This window comes from Lepisosteus oculatus, chromosome 6 (assembly GCF_040954835.1).
Source record: "Lepisosteus oculatus isolate fLepOcu1 chromosome 6, fLepOcu1.hap2, whole genome shotgun sequence".
Lineage (NCBI taxonomy): Eukaryota > Metazoa > Chordata > Actinopteri > Semionotiformes > Lepisosteidae > Lepisosteus > Lepisosteus oculatus.
The window spans coordinates 48,441,925-48,462,680 of record NC_090701.1 but is presented as its reverse complement, the minus strand read 5'-3'; the positions used below and the strand labels follow the sequence as shown (position 1 = coordinate 48,462,680).

Here is a 20,756-nt window from a genome sequence, read left to right as displayed (position 1 = left end):
TGTGATAATGTCCTGTGAAAGTCCTAAGTAGATTTGAAGCTGGCAGTCCATTAATGATCCCCAACTAACTTATCAGAACTATAACAATTGTGACAGGAAACATCTGTAAATCTTACACCATCCCATTTCCAAAGATCATAAATACTGTTTTAAAAAACTCTCAGTATTCTGACAAAAGTACAGCCACCCAGAACGTCTTAGGGGACTGAATACCTACGCAATCAATACATTTTACTCTGTATTGTTATGCCTGCCCTGGCTTTTTTATTCTGTATCCTGCAGAGTGAGCTAGCATTGGTGTGGCACCTGGGCACTGCTCCACTCACCTGTCACTCAGCACCAGTTAATATGAGCACCAATTTGACAGGAGACCTGAATTGCCTGGAGACTATTTATGACCTAGCGTATTTCAGGTGATTCAGGAATATTTAAAGGCTGCTTTGTTTCTGTTCAGGGCTCTGTTATTGAGTTCTGTCCCCGAGCCCCTCAAGCTTGTTTCCTCTAAATCTCTAGCTTGTTTGTCTCCCATGCTTTGCTGAAATCCTGAACTCTGCTTTGTTATTACCTCCATTCACAGATCACCCCTCGGCTTGCCCTTTTATGCTGTTTGGACACTGAGAGACCTTGTCTCTCAGACGTTCCCCTTGTGTTTTGGACTGTTTATTTTGAATCATCGGCTTTGACCCCTGCCTGCTCAACCATGAACTTCAACAGAGCAACTTCTCTGAGTCCCTAACAAGCTGTCTGCCTGCACACAGCACTGCTCTGCTTTCCTGATTGCGTGCTGCCTGCGCAATTCACTTGTATGTGTGCTGCCTGCACAGTCCCCTGGGTCTACTCTGCCTTTCATCCAGCAAATGAGTTCAGCTTACGACTCCTGATCGGTTCGTTTCCGCTGTGCAGATGGATCTTTGCATAACAGTAAATATCTTCTTTACAGGTTTTGCTGACATTCACTATCCTTAAAAATTATAACAGTGTTCAGTTGATGCATTTCAGCTTTGGATAAAAAAAACTAATTAGGAAGCAATTATATTGTCACTCACAGTTCTTTCCAGGCCCTATGCAGACAACACAATCCGGAATAGTGAGGAAACACTGGGGAAAAAGTCATGCAGGAGACGGGTATGGAGACAGGGGGGCGTGTCCTAGGTGTGCAGGTGTCCAGGGGAAGTGAGTCTGGGGCGAACGATCCAAGACCAAGTCCAAACGGGAAACCAAAACAGAAGCATATGTCCATGGCCAGGCAATCCATCCAGGGGATTAAAAACCAGGAACCGGGTTGGGACCGGCGGGGGGGGATCAGGAACAGAAAGTTAAAACCATAATGGAGCCAGACGCAGCAGGACCTGGGCTCTCACGAAACGGGATTCAATGAAGAGCCTCGAATGACGTCTGCGTCTGGCTTTTAAGGGGGAACTGAAGAGGGGCTAGAATAAGGAACAGGTGCGGGTAATGGGGCAGAACAAAGAAGGGCTGGAGCGCCCTTAAGAGGAGGAGTAGCGATCATGAAATATATACATTACTTGTAATTTATCAAAATGTGAAATTGTTGGCAGGAGGTGAATAATTTGTCAGATATTGTATATATACAGTATATAATGTCGGGTACCAGTATTTTTATTCAATTGGTGAGTTCATTTCCTCCACTCAACCTAATCTACTGTGTAGTGGGGCCATTCATACATAATAAAGAGACATCAATTTTCTCTCAGGCGGGCATGTAAAACTTTTTGGGATCCCAGAATTAATCCCAAAATTAATACCTCTTTAATCTAAATTAATTAAAAAAATTTAAAGTGAAATTAGCGTGTGGAAACAGATGTCACGTCAAAGCTAAAGGAAAAAAAGTTCATTTTTCAAAGTTATAAAGTTTTTATGTGCAATCCTGGTTATTGTATCCTGTAGCAAATTAGAATATTAGTCTATAATACATGATTTTTCTGCCCCCTTGTGGACAAATGAGATATTTGTTTTCTGTTGCTGGATTTACACTACTTGCAGTATTTCGAGCTCTGTAAACAGCCTTTGTAGTTAGCAATTAAGAAAGTGCTTTTTAGAATTAATATATGTAAATTGAATGCATAACCCCTAAAATTGAAACATTCTATTTGTGCTGTCTGCTGAGATTCATATAAGATTCATGACACTAAAATAATTTTAGAAAAAAACAGGAAAAGAGTGTTACCCTTTGATTGTATTTATCTTTATGCATTTTAAATCTATACTCACAGATTGTTAAAAATCTAAATATCTAAAAACCTAAAATTTGAATAAAGGAAGGCCTATACAAGAACTAGAAAGTTTATTACAATGATGGCAAAGAACAGAAAAATGCTGTTTACTGTATATCCTAATTTATATTGTCCAGTTAAGTATTATTGTTGCTAATTAATGTTGTTACCGCGCTACCATCTGGTAGTAAAATCACTACTATATGCAAATAAAATTGCATCCAAATGTTGAATATGACAGAAAACAGTTGAAAGGAAAATTAAAGATAAAACACTTACCAGCCTATTGTGTGGAATCTCAACAAGTAGTAACAGAATCACATGAACCTGAAAATCACCTGTGTAAGTCAATATATTGTACATTACACAAATATACTACAGTACCAAATAACTAAAATTCTTACAGATGGTTATCTGAACGTTTCATTCAGTCAAGAAATAAGGTATTAAAAAACAAAAAAAAAGTATTCCTACTTGTATAGTTATTGTATCTCATACCATTTTTAATTTCACTTTCAAGTATTATTTTATGTAGTGCCATGCTTCTTTTACCATTCATTTATATTTTATACTTATACTCCTCCTCTCTCCCAGCTTTTGTTCTCCTACTACATTACCTTTGCTTCCTGCCCTGTCTTTTTCACACCTCAAGAAGGCTCCACAGCCGAAACGTTATGTTTTCTTTCTTCTTTTTTTCAGCATGGAATAAACCTACTATTTGTTCCTTTGCAGCCTACACATGCTGATGCAGCTACCCACCTGAACTAAAATGGGAGAATGGCAACTATCAAGCAGAGAACATCATGTGACTTCCTTTTATAATGAATTTTCTTTTATGTGTTTATATAAGTACACATTGAAGTACAAAAGTAAAAGTACAAACTAGTATGCAAATAGCAAAACCATGAAAATGAAATATACTGTAGAAATGGAAACACTGAGAGCCTGAAGTGGCTAACTATGAAAAAGGCTGAGAACCTAACAGAATGTGTTGTGGCAAATCACTGAAAGCTTATTATCAAAGTCAAAAAGCTACAGCTTTAGACTTTGATAATAAGCTTTCAGTGATTAGAAGAGTAGTCACAAATTACCAGTATTTATTAAATGTAACAAAGGACCAAGTCAAACTAGAAAACTGCTGATTTGTCAAGACCATTATGCAAAGGCTTCAAGACAGAAGGAAACTAACAAATATTTATGGAACAAAAAGAGAAAAAACAGACGTAACAGCAGAGTTACTTAAGAGTCCATTATAGACAGAAAGGCAGAAAGAAGCTGAAGTGTATTGATGCGGCTTTTGAGAATAACCCATTTTTGAGGTCTGCAAAAACACTACATTATTTTGACATTTCAAGAGAACATGCACTATGGAACAGACCTGACTAAGATAACAAATTCTTATCAGATGAATCATAGTTCAGCAATAACAAAACAAAATACATTCTGTACAAAAGAAGAAATTTATGACCACAACTTTTTGTGCAAATGTGATATATGATAGGTTGCTTATCTTCTAACATATTATACAGACAATGCAAACATTCCCCAGCATCACACACCTACTTTCTGTTTTGAAAATGGTGGTCTTGTTATCATCTCATACTGTTCCTGTCTAATTTATAAATTAAGGTTTACTGGCACTAGCAGGAGGAAATACTGTCAATACCACTCTTATGAAAAATACCACATATGACTCATTATTATGACATAACAATGGGGGAAAATAATTTTGTTTTATTCTGTTTCCACTTGGTTGATGTGTTGGTGTCTGACATGATAGTTTTGTCTTTTTATGTAAATGTACTGTTTTGCTGTACTGTGGCCCTAATGTGGCTAATTCAATTGCTAAACTGAGAGATGGCAGAATGTGGTGGAAACACAAAAAAGGTAGTACATCAAGTGGTATCTATATTCATCATTCTGGTACAATCAGATCAAGATGGTACAAGGTCTGCTTTCTACTACTACACCTTTTCATTCAGAAACCCAGTCTAAGAAATGAGTCATTATTTTAAGGTTATAATATAAAGGAGATCTCCTATTCCAGAATTTGCCATCAATGTTTAACTGACCTGGCTCTAACATTATTCTGTTTTCTGAATTTATTTTATACCTCTGAGATTTAAATTGTAGTTCGATTCTCTGTTGGACTGAATGGATTCAAGGAAATGTCCTTTAAATAGTTGTATCTGAGACTTTTTTTTGCATAAACTCGCAGCATTGTAAAAAAAAACCTTTAACACTACCCACCTTGCAGGAAGAAACCTGAAGATAGCTCATTGACTGACTAGTAAATTGACTGGAATTCACTTTGGGATAATATGTACGGGTATGATACTTTAAAAACAGATTATTTCATATTTTAAGCAAATATTCCATTGTGCGCTATAATACTCACTATGGGGCGTATTATGAAATAATATAGTCTTTTGTGGAGTCAAGTGATTTATTCCACTCATGTGGGTTGCATTATAGTATTGACTTGTGTAAGCCAACTAGGCTTTGAAACCTAGAAGATCAAAATAATGATGATCTTTTCTTCCTACTTGGGATACATCTGGTATCATAACCAGGCAAAACACATTTATAGGTCATCAAGCAGGCTTGACCAAATAACTCAGTCTTATGCATTTTAGATCTCACACAGCTCTTAAAACTACACACGTCCAACAAAACTAGATAAATGTTTTAATAACCTTAGAGTAAACAAAGTTTACTTGCATTCAAGCAGCAAAAGATGTTATTGCTCAAATTAGCTTTGTTAAAACACAGAAAGGTGTGTTTGGATGTTCTTCGATGTACTTTTCTCTTAGAAAGTATTTTGTATTTCAAAGAACTGAAAGGAAACATAATTCTTATTTAATATTTGATGCATTTTTTTCTATATATAAATCTTAACATTTGCCAGCATTATCTGTAACATGCAATGGCAAAGGTTATGAACCATTCTGATATCGTTTTTTTTATTTTTTAATGCTCATTTAATGTGCTTTAAAACTGCCAATCCCAAAGTAAAATGCAAATAAAATAATTAATACAACATAGTCAATGCTGTGTTTGTTGTTAGCAAGAGGACAAGGTCTAACTATTGTTTACCTTATCAATTAACTAGCAAACCAAATCCGGATCCTTGCTAAATGGACCAAACTACCTTTTCAGATGGATTCTTTCATTACCCACATATAAGGCACAACTTTATTAATATTTAACATAAAAAAACTTATTCCTGGCACTCCACATGTAGAGCAACAGACTATATTCCTTATGGCTTAGTACTGTCTAAAAATTCTCTTTATGGGACAAGTAAATGTATTTCTAGCTCATTTTTATTTTTTTCTACAAAGTCTGTCACGTATACTGGTTTTCATTGTATATGTTACAAATTAAATAACAGAACCATTTTATTCTCGTCTATTTCTACTTTAAACCGTTTTTTTCCCACTCACTGCTTTTTTACATTTGTATGAAATACATTGCTCATTCGCGGTCATTTAACGCCCTGGAAATACAGCATATTTTATATATATCCTCGGTTAGGAAACGTAAAACATTATACGCTCTTCCGCTATGGTTATACAGACAGTACCCGGATGAGGGTCACCCTCACTTCTTCCTGCAAGTCCGACTTTGCCTCACTCGCTCCCAGCGTGCACCGCGCTGCGCAGTGACGCCAAGAACAAAACACAGAGCAGACATACAGAAAGAGGGTGTTACTTGAAATAAACATTACACAATCCAGGACGAGAAGATCGCTTACAAGAAACGTAACAACAAAACCCCCAGACTCTTGAAATTAAAACGGACAATATGCACATGTGTACGCACTGAAATATACCGTCTAACGCATAAACAGCATCTGTGTATGTTTTGCGGTCCCAAAGCAGGGTTAAACCTGGAGGATGTGATACATAAACACCAGAGGTAAGGGTTCGCTGCTATTGCTTTTTAAGTTAACATCAGTTTTCAGTCTGCTTGATCAGGTTGGAGGGGGCGGTTGTCATAGTGTTGAACACAGAAACGCGAATGGGATAAGTTGATAAGATGCAGATTAGCAAGCCATCCTTTGTACTGTGTTATAACAGTTGGTGGTATAGTCAGGCTGACTAGCGTGTGGTGGGCCCATTGGCGGTGTACTGTACGGATAATCCGAAATGTAGCAAAACGAGGATGAGCCTTTCATTTTCTGTTAGGAGGAAAATTTACTGCCTTCATCGATTCTTCTGTAGTCTTCACTACTTTGTTTAGTGATAGTAGGAAAAGGAAACTAGGCCTCGGATTGAAACTGGACTACAGCCTGCATCCAGAGCACTGCTGAAACCCTTTCAGATCTTAAAGGGACTTAAACGTGGCGTCCTTTGTGTAATTATAACAAACTGACTTTTGTTGGTCAATTTTCACGTTAAAGAAAAGCGAGTCAAGGTTTTTGCGAATTAGAACTCGGAATGGCTCAGTGGTCAACACGACATGACTCAGCCTGGACATGCTTGTCATTTTACGGCAGGGAAAACTTTCCTTTTGTTTTGGTCTGTGAAGTGAGTGGAGCACACGTTACCTGTCGGAGATCTTAACGGGCACGGTTTTAAGAAATGGAAGGGATACCTGCCCTTGATCCAACTGGGGTTTTAACCTTTAGACTATTTGTGTGAGACACATGAAGTTCGAGGCAGATCACTTCCTACCATTGTTTGGATCCTTACTGTTGTAAACTGTTGTCAAATACTGTACTGAGATGTTTTTATGACAAACATTTTTCAAAGACGAAACGTTTTTTCTTCTCGAAAAATAAAATAATAGGTAAATAGTAGTAGTAGTAGAAGTATATTTTAACTATTTACTGTACTTATTGATTATGCACTCTTAATTATGCCTCATACATTATTCTATACAAAGATTGTCCCATGGTAAGTGTAATGCAGAGCAAACTGGTATACAAGACAGGTGCATTTTAAAACTCACTATTTTAGCTCATACTGTTAATTAAGAACCACTATAGAAACTTGACCTGTAGATCCCTGTGAAAATTAACAGGATGTGTGTTTAGGTTTGAAAACAAAGGCACTTACTGACTTTAACCCTTTGTACTGTATTCTCCATTGTGGTTGAGCTCTATGGCAGTTGGCATGAAAAAAAGTGTCTATATAGGACTAGAAAATATTGAGGCTATGAACTATTGAATATGAACTATTGTATACAGTATTTAATCAACTCTTCTATAGTTGACCAGAATTTATACACTGTCATATTTTGTGAAAATAATTATTTTTAAAAACTGATAAAACCCATTTAAGTGTGGATGTTGTAAGTCTTCAGGTGGGCAGCTGCGTCAACATGCGTAGGCTGCAAAGGAACAAGTAATAGATTTATTCCATGCTGAAAAAAGAAAGAAAACACAACTTTTCAGCCGTGGAGCCTTCTTCAGGTGTCAACGGCTCCACGGCCGAAATGTTGTGTTTTCTTTCTTCTTTTTCAGCATGAAATGAATCTTATTACTTGTTCTATTGTAAGTCTTGATCATCTGTTCATTGTGAATGATCTATTGCTTTTAAGCCACAGTGATTTTGCCTATATATGTACAGTATACACACCGGTGTAACAGTAATGATTATGGGGACACCTCCACCTTTCACTGAAATCCTGCTGAAAAAAATAAATTCATGGAAACTTTTGGTTTAACATTATCCATTTAAAAATGGTAGTTGGAGCATTTTCTTGGCTTTTGACCTCAGTTAAATCTTAGGACACTCTTTACCCAGTCTCATTCAGAGTCTTGCAGACAACTTTCAGAAACTGAACTATTTAATGTGTGGTAGTTACGGCAGCAAACATGATGCACAACACTAGATAACAGAACAGTATGGTTGGTCAAAAGTCTCCGTGTCATTGTTTCCTTATACAGAGGAGACCACAGACCCTTTGCTCATATAAGGCTAAAGATGCCTAGAATGGCAATTAATCTACAAAGGTTATCAAAAAGAGCTATGGAGAAGAAATACAACTATTTTTGTTATTTTCTGCTCTAAGAGTAAGCACACCACATGAACTGTACAGTAAAAATAAAGCATACAGAGGAAGAAATTAGGTATTATTGTTCACTTCACCCTCATGGAGTACTGTCAAAAAGGTAGCTTTGTGGTGAAGAGTTTATCTTTGGAATAATAAACCTAAGCACAAGAGGGTAAGCCTAATAAGCGTAATGGAACAAATTGGGTACTGTTCATTGTAACTTTACTTTTTTCTGAAGGTTTTTAAAAGTGATCCGATGACTGATGAAGTCTAGACGTCATAAGATCCTTGTAAAGTCATTAGCCAGCTGTCACCTTGAGTCCCCTGAGAGGTTGCTCATGTTTGGCTGAGGATTGCTGGGGCTGGGTGGGTATGAGTCAGCCAGGGTGTCTATGCTAAGCAATAGTAACCCCTGGGCTTTGCAGATCAGTTCCTATTCATCAGTGAGGGATGACATTGTTCTTCCAATTGGTCCTGTCTTATCAGGTACTGTAGAGTTTGCAGCGTGCTTGAGAAGAGAGAATAGTTCTTTTCGCCTCAGCCATAAACTGTAGCCACAGGTCTGGCTCCAAGGTCATAGTTTTAAGCTGTTAATTAATGCTTTGTGTTTATAAATAGGAAAATGATGAAAAACGAAACTTCTAAAAAACTCTTGAGACCTGTAAATGTTGTAGACTTCCTGCAGAATAGACTGTAGTACTCTTAACAAGTCAAGTCGCTTTGATGATAAAGCTGTGTAACAGAAAGTAAATCACAGTTCAGCCCTACCCTGGGTTATTTTGCTTTGCAGTTACATTGGTTTTAATACAGAACTAATATATCACCTTTATGCTGGTACAGGCAATCACGCCTTGGCTTTACATCAATTTGCCGTTGGTGATTAGCCAGACTGCGACATTGATGCCTGTTTAGCCTGTTCATGGCAGCATCAATTGTAAATCTATGTGTACATTACAGTTATTTTATTTTAATGATTGAAAAGGCTTCATTTTGATGTATTGCATACATAGGAACAAGTAATAGGTTAATTCCACTCTGAAAAGAGAAGAAAGAAAATACAATGTTTCGGCTGTGGAGCCTTCTTCAGGTGTGAGGTCTGCTCACACCCAAAGAAGGCTCCGCAGCCAAAATGCAGCTACCCACCTGAACTATTGCAGGCATATTTTATTGTCAAACTATTTTATTATTCCTCATGCGTGGGCTAAGAAAAGGAAAAAAAAACATATTTTATGTACACATTTACTTTATTGTGGGTCTCTAAATCTAAATGTAGGGTATGACTTTATATTGATTATTCTTCTCTTTGCTGCCAGGACTTTCTTAATTGTGAAGACCTTTGTGCGTTCTTTGACGAAAAGTCAAATCATCTTCTTAATTTCTAAAAGATCAGAACTTTAAAATAAGATATTGTGAATATTGAGTTGCAAAAACGGGGTTGACAAATGCCAGTGACCTTAGTTTTGTGAGAGTTTGTATAAATTGTTTTTTAGATTAAGGTTTTTTGCTGTTTCACTTTTCATGAAATTTGTTATTGCTAGTATTTGTATCTTAACTTTAGCTTATGTATCATGTAATATTGTCATATTTCACTTTGAATTATACCTTGTTCTTTATGGCTTTGTAGTTAAGTCATCCCTTGTCTGGAATCATTCAGCATGAATGCACAAAATATTGCTAGATCTTGTCAGATACCCGAAGCTAAGCAAGGATAACCCTTGTTATCACTACAATAGGTGGCTCTGGTGGGCCACAATTTTCCAAACAATTACCAAGTATTTTGACAGGGGATGCTGTGATGTAGAAGGTACTGTTATTCAGCTGAGACATCATCAAAATCAAGGTTTTGACTACATGATCATTAAAGGTCCCCTAGAATTGTTAGTAACATAGTAGTGGACTTGCAAAACCTGTACTCCCTAAATGTACTCCTTAGTTAAATTGGTCAAATTATTTGTCACTTATCTACCTTATTAGCTGTGTTTGTTGCAGGTCAGTGCATGGCGGAAGTAGGTCCCCCCAGTACATGAAGTGCTTGGGAAAAAGGAATTGCAAGCATTTACGTTATAATGTTATAACAATAATTCACCAAATTGCTCTTTCAATACTATACATATCCATTTTTCACTAGGGAAGGAAATTTGTATCTGCAGCCTGTCACTTGTGCATGTAGTGTTTTAGCTGGAGATCAAAGCCATTTGGTTTATAGGGATTATGCGGTATGGAAATTTGCAATAACTTTCTAGTTAATTTGTACATTTGTATATTTATAATTAATCCAAATCAGATTCTCAATGTGAAAAAAAAACATAGACTTTTGAATTAAATGAGATGATTGATTGATTTGTAAACTGTATGCTCTGTCCAAAGGCAAATGGACTTCAACTTTTTGTGCTACAGTACACAACAATATGCAAAACTCACATTTTATTATAAACCAAGGTGCCAAAAGGCTGATGTTTTTCAGTGTTAAAATGATAAAATTGTTTATACTACATACTGTATACCTTGCAATGCACATGTTCCCAGTTGAACCCTCATCAGTGGATAAGTGTTCTCCAAAACATATAAAGTGATAACACTTCTAATTAGTCAGTCCACAAATCACTAGTCTTATACTTTATAGTGATTCAAATTAACCATGAAAGATCCAGCATATTAGGCCTGTCTGTTGAGTATGCATGAAGTTTTGGGGCGAAACCCAGTACAGTTTGGTTTGCCATAGTTTCTTGTCTTTTAATGTGTGATATTTTGATTCATTATCGTTATTACTTTGCTATACCTAATTTGTGATTTTGGTTCAAAATATACATTACATTTAATAAGAACAAATAATTAGACTATAGATTAGAATAGAAATAAAAATTATGAATGATCATGCTTGTCTGTTATTAACAGCTTTTGAGAATTTTCTTTACTTAGTGTTGTGAAGTGTGCTTTATCTTTCTCTGCTGATCCTGTGTCTTGCTCTCAGTGGATTATTTGTGTAGAAGAGCAGATGAGTGAATGTTGAGCCATGTTCAGGGTCTTACTGTGAACATGGACAGTTCTCTGACTTTTTCTAAGTACTAGCAGTTTTGTTTTGAAGGCACATCTTCTTTTAATTACTGTCCTGCACATCCTTACATTGTTGATGTCTGTGTGATGGATAAACGTAACGGAGCCTTTCCAGCCTGTTTGGTAGTTAGTGGTTAATTATACGAACACAAAAAAGGTAACAAAAAGTACAGGGTTTGATAATTGGCTCAGTGACTCACGTTCTGTAGCTTTGAAACTATAGATACTGTGATTACATGAGTAGTTAGCAGTAATTTATGAATTTATGCAGGAATATACTTGAATACCATTTTGGATACCATTTTATGTGGAAATAACTTGTACTTGAAATAGTAGCCTGTATGAGATTTTATGTCCTTTTGCAGTATTTCTCTTTTGTAAGGGTAGCACTGATATTAGTATATTATATACTGCTATGATGTTCTGGGATGTATGATGTAAGTAATTCAAACTTGCACATGTATCAGTACTCACAAAGTATATTCCTGATTTCTGGTGGGTTGAAGAGGGGTGTGTAAAAGGCAACAATGTGAAGAATGAGTGTTCTTCCTTCTACAGTCTATTTATCTTATTGACTTAGTTAACATTTTTTAGAATATATTGAGAAATGTTTTCAACTACGTGATGTTAGTTCCAGAAGCCTTTTAACATTATTGCATATTAATTGTGGGTTGGTTTTCTTTTTCATTTAATGTTTTTGTTTTCATTAACAGGTCTACCAAGCAATTATAAGGTTAATTTTGATGGTGCAACAGCAAAAGAGCAATCGAACATATGTTCTCCTCTCCTGAAAAACTTGGCTGTAGATATCAGGAAACTGTGTCCTGTGCTTAAGAGTAAGTATACAGTCTAAATATATTGTTTTGAATTTTTGAAACAATCTAACAAATGCTATGTAAAATAAATGGAAAAGAAATTAGGAAGATGTGATAAATAGTTTGAGAGTGTTTAATTTACTTTTCTACTGATATGTTGAAGAAACACAGCACTGAGTTAATTAGTGGATTTAATCAAATATTTCAAGTCCTTATAAAAATGTTATAGTTAAACAGTGAGTAGGACTACTCAAAAAAGTAACAAAGAAAAAAGTTAGCTGCAATTGTGCATTCAGAAAGAGATCATCATCCCCTTTGTATTCTTGTTACATTTAAAAGGTTGAATCATAAAGTTCATGAAGTCTAAAATTGCAAACTCAGTTTAAAACCTGGTTGCAAATGTGAGAATGCTTTGTGATGATTTTGGGCATTTCTAAGCAGTTTTGAGAAGGGAAATAATCGCTAAAAACATAAGATATTGGTCCAAATCGATCTTCAGACTGTTTCAGTATGAATGTTTACTCCAGTTCTTTTCCCCTCAGGTCATTTAAAGTATTTTGGAGATCTCCTGCATGTCTTACATAAATATTTGGTGTTTAAATGTTTTTCATTTTAATATTATTATATCCTCAGTATAAGTGCGTTTGCTACACAAATAATGTTGATCAATTTTTTTTCCAGATTTCCAAATATACTGTTTTTGCTCATTAAAATATTTTCTTATTTTCTTCATGGGAGTAGGTGCTGAATGACTCAATGAAAAAGAAAGGGACACGTGAAGAAAGCTGGAGATATCAACATGAAGTTGTATGTGTTTCTGGTCAACAATGGCAATACACTGACATTTAACACTGAACTTGCTGTCCAAACGTAAGAGCAATTCTTTTTTTTTTTAAAGTAGTGAAGTGACTGCGCTGTCATTAATAAGACAGATGAAGAAGGCTAAATATGTCCCCAGATCCTCACTAACTTTTACAGATGCACTACAGAAAGCATACTGACAGGTTTTATCACAGTGTGGTATGGCAACTGCAATATTGCTGACCGCAAAGCCCTACAGCGGGTGGTGAAAACTGCCCAGTCCATCACTGGGGTTGCTCTCCCATCCATCCAGGAGATGTATGACAGACGGTGCTTGAGAAAAGCTCCAAGCATCATCAAAGACCCCACACACCAGCTACAGACTGTTTAACCCTCCACCATCTGGAAAATGGTGCCGGAGCATTCTGGCCTGGACTCCCAGACTCCCCGGGTTTTACCATTTTTACCCCCACACTATCAAACTATTAAACTTCCAGCCTCCCTCACCTATGATCTTGAACCCTTACAGTGCCTTCTCTCTTTATCAAAACTCAAACACACATTGAAACTACCTCCACCTCCCATGTCGAGAAGTTCACTCCCCATAGTTTTCTATCCTTTATTTCATTCTGTTGATGTATGGTTTTGCACAGCTGATGTTGTTTTGCACATTACCCGTTTCCTGTTGTTTGCATATTATCTGTTGTTGTGTTGCACATTGCCTGTTGTTGTTGTTTTTTTTGTCCTGCTTACCGTCTGAGAGCTAGCTAAATAGCAATTCGTTATACCATATACCTGTGTACGAGTATAATGACAATAAACATGAACTTTAACTTAACTATGTGATAAGACAAGGTGCCATAGATAAATAATTTTCAAGTATGTCAGTAGGATATTGTTCTGTAATGTAAGCGTTGTAAATCTTTGTTTTCTGTTTTTAAGTGTTGCAGACCTTAAGAATGCTATCCAGTCCAGATATAGGATTGCACCTCAGAACCAAGTTCTTGTTGTCAATGGCGGGGAGTGTATGGTTGCAGATAGACGTGTCTGCAGTTATAGTGCTGGCACAGTAAGTATTGCACAGTATGGTGCAGTATCACCATTGTTTTCAATTGAATTTCCATCTTAAGCTGATTTACATTTCATATTTGGAAGTGCATGTGAAGGTAACCCATTCAGTTGTCTATCAAACCACTGTAAACAAACACATTATTATGTTTCCATCACTGTACACAAACATCATTACTGAAGATTTCAGTATGGTTTTATATCTATTCTCATTGACACACTAATTAAGTTCTAGTACTGCAGTTGTGAAAAATGAACTACAGTTTGAGCTGACAAGTTAAAAGTGAAAATCGTTATTTGCAAAGTAGTATGTTAAATACACATTGTCATTAAAATTTCAGTGCTCTGAATGACCACTTTTTTCACAACTTTGATCTTTCCTTACATTTATTCTGCTCATTAAATTAATACACTTTTCTCAACATGAGAGTAATATTACAGTCTTTGAATGATATGGAAACAGTCTACCTAGATATAGCAAATAATAAAAAAAAACTATTTTCCAACAAAAAACGACTGTAAAAAGCGATTTAATCTTTTATAATTATTAAAACATTTGACAGTTGAAATGGGGGAAATGGACTCCGCAAACATGATAAATGATTTAAAAAGGAGGATGTGCCCTCTTTGCTTTCCTTATCTTATCACAGCTAAATTTCATTTACAGTTCCTTTCAGATTTATTCATACCCCTACTGAAATACTGTACCCTTCAAACTTACTGGCATAGCAAGGTTATTTTTGGTTTATTATCAGCAATGTGTATTTGTGATCATGCTATTTTTAAGAATAATAAGGAACTGTATTTTATATTTTTGGGTAATTCTCTGCACTGATTCTGTATTATGGTATTAGAACCATAATATTTTTGTTCAGCCCAGGTATTTCAAGTTGATACTGAGGTACATTCAAGTGTGCAAAAGTCAGTATCTGGTATCATATCTCTGAGGCAATAACTGCATTAAGTCTGGAACCCATTGAGTTCCACAGAGTTCTTCCAATCCTGCTCCGCTCAGCCTTGCTAAGTTTCTGAGATCTGACAAGATCAGTGTACAGGTAGCTAATTCTTCTAACTATATTAGTCTGCTTGCCTGTGTACTTTATAGATGTATTAATTTTGCTATTACACAAGGGTGTGTTTTGAAACATGAATTCATTTTGTTGTTTATTTTTTTATTGCAGGATACAAATCCCATTTTTCTGTTCAGTAAGGAAATGATTTTCTGTGATCGCCCTCCAACAATACCTAAAACCACATTTTCAGTGGAAAATGACATGGATGCAAAGGTTGAAGAATCACTCTTGATGCCAGCTGTTTTTCACACCGTTGCCTCGCGAACACAACTTGCTGTGGTAATTTATTCAATGTATTTTTTTTTCTTTTGAAATGTTTTGAATTAGTGAAAACTAAGTACATCTTCATAGAAGTTTTTTCAGCCCAAAGGCACTATAAGAAAACAAAGTATATTATATACTTTCTGGATATGTAATACAAAACTCACTCTACTGTTTATCTAAATAAATATGTTGTGTACTGTATTGTATGGCATTACAGTACAGTAAAGCCTTACTTTAGTGGACTAATTGGGGTTAGGGGGTGTCTGATATTGCCAGCTGTGCATCAAATTGCCATGCTATATGTGAAGCTCAAAAAAACTTTTATAAGCAATGAAAGTTATATCAGACGTAAACCAAGCTTTTTTGGAATGGTAGTGGACTACTGGAAGCTTGTTGATTATATCCTTGTGGCTTGCTGTTAGCATTTGCACACAGTTCAGTAAAGTCAAGTTCAGTAAAGCTAAGATCCTTTCCTTGCTGATTTTATATTCTGGTGTAGATGTCTCATGATCATATGCTTGGGTATTTTACGGGAGTGAATTCCAGAAGAGACCAGTCTAGTCAGCATTGTGCAGTTGGGATAATAGTTTAACATTATGGTCATCCCTTTTGCAGACAAAACCCCTTTACCAAATTTGTCTGTTAAAGTCTGTAATTACTGTAATTAAAAATGGCATAACTGCATTGTGTCCTGGTAAAAATGTTTGTAATAAAACACATTTCTGGCAATATTTTGAATGATTTGGCACAGGGATATTGAACCCTCTTAGTCTTTGAATCCTTTTTGTAGCCTTGACTTCCAATCTGTGGTCAAGGATTATAAAAATTGAGGAACATTTGTTAATGACTAAAAAGTGCAAAACAAATAGTGCCTTTTGCATTTTGAATAAGAGTAATGTGGGAATTAGTCTGGTTGAGGATTAAATGTAAATTGGTTTCAGGTCATATATCTGGCTAGCACTGCCTGGCTTGTCAATCTTAGGTCTCAAATAGGACATAAAATGTACATCTTAATGTTTCTTTGACAAAACTGAATTGTTGACACCCTTTTTGTTTATGTTTTGTTTTGTGGAATGAGCATACCGTACTTTTAGTGACCAATATACTGTACACTATATAATACACTATACTTTAAAAAGGTGCCATCCTTCGGCTGAGGCATAAAACCAAGGTCCTGACTCTGTGCAAACATTTACATCTTTGCAAAACCAGACTAGCAATAAATTAATTCAGGGAAATATCAGTTATATTTTACAGTGACTGTTGTTTAACTTGTTTTTCAGGAAATGTTTGAAATTGCCAAGAAGATTTGTTCTTACTGTGAACAACAAGTTCACGACGAACATCTCCAGCACCAAGGCTGGGCTGCTATAATGGCCAATTTAGATGACTGTACTCTGTCTCATCAGAAGCTGCTGTTTAAATTTGAAACTGCCTATATAAGTTACCAACAGAGTATTGAAGATATCAAACAAAAACTTAACAAGTAAGTATTGTGTCCCATACACATTCTCATGTTAATACACAGTTAGTGAATTGGTGTTGAGCTTCAAAACAAATGCCTCTAGTGCTCAGCTAACTTTACGCAGTTCTGAAGAGAGGCAAGTGAAAACGTGAGAAGCAGTGTGAAAACGGGAGACCATAGTGTTTGCAATTGTTTTCTTGACAACTATGTAATCACCATACTTTTCTCAAGTACAGCATTTGGAAAGTACAATTTTGTAAACCTATAAGCATACAAAAATCTTGTCTGAAATTTATATCAAGAAATAGAATTAGAAAGAGAAGACCTTGTTTCACATGCTAAAAGTCAGTATCTTAACCTCAGTACTATCTTCTTAATAATACAATAATTAACAGTACCCCTTTAAAGTTCAAGCATTCCAACTGTAGTAAACATGGTATCTTGTACATGTAGTAACAAGCTTGTGGCTTGTACATGATGGTAAGATACACAATTTTTCATTCAAAGATTTTTGCATTTAAGGTTGAACACTAGAGGTCACCTTATCTCTAGAATCGTATGCATACTTTTATTCTACTGCATTTCAGTTTCCTCTTCCAGGAGTTCAAATACAAGGAAAAAGACCTTTTTCATGGTTGTTCTTCAAAATAATAACTGCTGGCATGTCTAGTTTAACAAGGACTTCCAAGGCCATTTTCACACAGTCATAAAAAAAGAGATGCAGATAAACATAAAATTCAAGAGTCATGCAGATCTACTAAAAATCACTTTATATGTCAGCCAATAACCCCGTATATATACTTTACAAGTACTATTGTTAATATAACATTTTTTAAAAAAGTCTTGAACTACAGTGGAGCGGTTTCTTGACTTGGATACTTTTCTCATGCTCTTAAAAAAGGCATGTGTCCAGGTCTGTTCCTTAGACTCGTGACTTGGACTGAAGACCTGAGGCAGATGCAGAACTTGGAGAGATACCAGCTGCTCCAGCTTGGTTCTTTATTTTGTGAATCAATTCCCATGCATGCCCAAGACACATATTTAAGTACAGGGAGGTTCTTCATTGGCTTTTGGTTCTAACATACCGAAATGTAGGTTTGTTTTCCATTACGTTTTATTGAAACAGTGGATGATAGCCAAAGTTACCAAAACCTTTTTACTGGCTCAAAATCCTGCACAAAAGCACGTAAAGATTAATCAAATGTGTGATTGGTCTTTACAGACATTAAATAGATATTCTTCTTCTTTTAGCTAACAGTGTCTCTCCAGATTCAATTGGGAGAAGATATTTTGAATTAATATTTGGTCATAAAATAATCTGTTTTCCAAGTCTGAGGGGTGCTTTTATATAAACTTAAAAAAAAATGTTTATTTTATGTATTTTGTGCTTTTGAACATTAAATGTACATAATTATTACTTTCAGTGCATTTGACTATGCATATTATTTATATAAAATGGTCATGGTTGCTGTTTGATAGTTTTACTTAATTGTTTTGTTGTTTTATTTGGTATATGTGTATTATGTACCCTAAGGTAGGTATGTCTGGATCTTTTGTATTTGTTGGAGATCTCAGTCTGGACCTGCTATATTTAGAGTAATGGATGGGTTAGCTTATATTGGTGTCTTTGTGACTGTGGCTGCTCTGTCAATTCCCATAGAGTTGTTTTTCATTTGAAAGTAGAAAAAGAGCCTGGTCGATAAGGTGTTTGACAATCACCTATTATGCCATTGTGCTTTTATCGGGGACTGAACTGACTTCAACTTTTGTCTACAGTCTAATGCGAATTTAGAATGGCAGTATTTAATAATTACTACACAATGGAAGTATGGTAGATTGTGGTAGATTTTGCAAGCTATAATGCACAGTGCAGTGGCAGCATACAGAGACCTTAAACATTAAATTCAGTACACCTGTGTGTACTCAAACACAGTTGGACCTGTCATTCCTGCATTTTTGGCCACTTGGTGTTTTACCATAATCTTTTAATAATAATAATAATAATAATAATAATAATAATAATAATAATAATAATAATAATCATCATCATCATCATCATTTCTTACACTTATATAGCGCTTTTCTGGACACTCCACTCAAAGCGCTTTACAGGTAATGGGGATCCCCTCCACCACCACCGATGTGCAGCCCCACCTGGATTTTCAGCTCTCTGTGTGCACATAAATGCTCTTTTACGTCTTAGGTTTAATTATTTGATGTGAGAAGAGGAGGCGAGATGAGAAGCAGATGCACATCTTAACTAATGAATGTCAAAGCCTCATTTTGTATTAATTTTTTTTGTAGGTTTTGAGAAATGAGTGAAAGTTTAAACCAATATCACATTGTTTTGCATTGACCGAGGGAAATTTACCTTATTTTCTGATAATTGATAATGTGCCTCAAAGATGAGGGCATTCTTACATGCTTGGGTTTTAACAAAACCAGAGGCTTGTATCTGTAGACCGTCGTTTTTTCATGCATCTAGTTCAAAGGAATTATTGTAATAAGAAAATATAGACTGTGCTGTATAATTCTATTAACTATTTGGTGATAAGCTGACAAGGGACTGTGAGAAGATTTCACACATAGTGCGGCAGATTCAGAACCTTGCTTGAGGAATGTTATGCTGTTATTTTGGAAGTTAAATGAATGCTGTTTTGTCCAATTTTAAAGCCTAGGTACAGCTGTATCCGTTATGGCAAAGATTCCACTGTTGGAGTGCTTGACCCGCCACAGCTACAGAGAGAGTTTGGAAAGATCAAGCTCACCTGCAGAGAAGGAAGGAACAGAAGAAGAAACCGAGGAGGAGAAATCTTCAGATTCGGTGCTATGTCCTGGACAACCCAGAACTAGTAATAAATCATCAGCATCATTTTCCATATCGGTAGAAAATTCACCTCAGGACAGCATAGCACAAGAAGACCATGAAACAACGAAGAGCAGCAGTCCAAGGGCTGAACTGCAAGATGCGGACTGCCAGGAGAAAAGTGATCAGCCTTTGTTCAATGTTTCCTTGTTAGACTGGATAAATGTACAAGACAGACCAAATGATGTTGAATCTGTTGTGAGAAAGTGCTTTGACTCCATCAACAGAGTAAGTGGATATTTGTTTTAAGCCTGTTCTCCTACAAGCACTGAAAACGTAGCACTGCATTAATAAAATAACCTTAGATTCACAAATCGAAAGTATGTTAGGGTTTCACTGCAGATGTTTAGAATTCTGAAAATACTTTTACTACATTTTCCCCAAAAAATCTATATACAGATATTTCAGTTTTGATGTACTTGGGTAGCTTTGGGTTATAAAATTATGGTATTCATTGAAATAAACCAATATTTAGATTTTTTAGTAACTGGAAGAGTGTTAGTAAATGATTATTAAATCATATTAGTTTTAAAGGGATGATTAGAAAATTCAAAATGTAAATATCTCTTCTTTCCATTTTCATATAGTCACTTAGATTTTGATATATTTTGTTTTCAGAGCCAATATTAAAATTCTCAGCATCATTTGAGCTTCTATAGATGTGAATAATCCCATATTTTATTAGAATGTTAACAATGATAATTAAAAAATAAATATGAGAATATAACATTGCTCGTTATCATGAAAAAATATTGGAAGAGACATTTTAAATGTTCCGTTATGACTTAATTGAATATTTTACGTGTTTATGTAAAAGTATGTTGAGAAAGAAATATTCTTTGAGGTACAATTACCTAGGCTGGACATTTATATTTCAAGAACCTGGTTTGAAAATATTTTAAATACATGTAACAAAAATAGAAAAAGAGGTAATTTTGAAATCCTATAATTAGCAATACCTAAATTACATACTTATGCATTGGCATGCTTATTTGTTTTTAACATAGCTTAATCTTCATTGATGGGGTCATGCATTCATTGTATTTTGAAACAGAAATCATTATTGTGCTAAACTGTTGATGTATTACATATTTTACTTTTCAGGGTATTTTA

At 35.5% G+C, this 20,756-nt stretch overlaps 1 protein-coding gene across 2 annotated transcripts in view; it reads left to right on the top strand.

The window, feature by feature from the left end:
* The first annotated feature begins 5,889 nt into the window (after positions 1–5,889).
* rb1cc1 (RB1-inducible coiled-coil 1) overlaps positions 5,890–20,756 on the top strand; it is a 65,994-nt gene continuing 51,127 nt past the window's right edge. For both annotated transcript variants that reach the window (XM_015353655.2, XM_006633930.3), the window contains exons 1-7: positions 5,890–6,155; positions 12,005–12,127; positions 12,848–12,976; positions 13,850–13,976; positions 15,157–15,327; positions 16,596–16,798; positions 19,451–19,871. In XM_015353655.2, the coding sequence (XP_015209141.1) occupies positions 12,906–12,976; positions 13,850–13,976; positions 15,157–15,327; positions 16,596–16,798; positions 19,451–19,871 (993 nt within the window). In that variant the 5' untranslated portion in view covers positions 5,890–6,155; positions 12,005–12,127; positions 12,848–12,905. The remainder of the gene's footprint in view (positions 6,156–12,004; positions 12,128–12,847; positions 12,977–13,849; positions 13,977–15,156; positions 15,328–16,595; positions 16,799–19,450; positions 19,872–20,756) is intronic.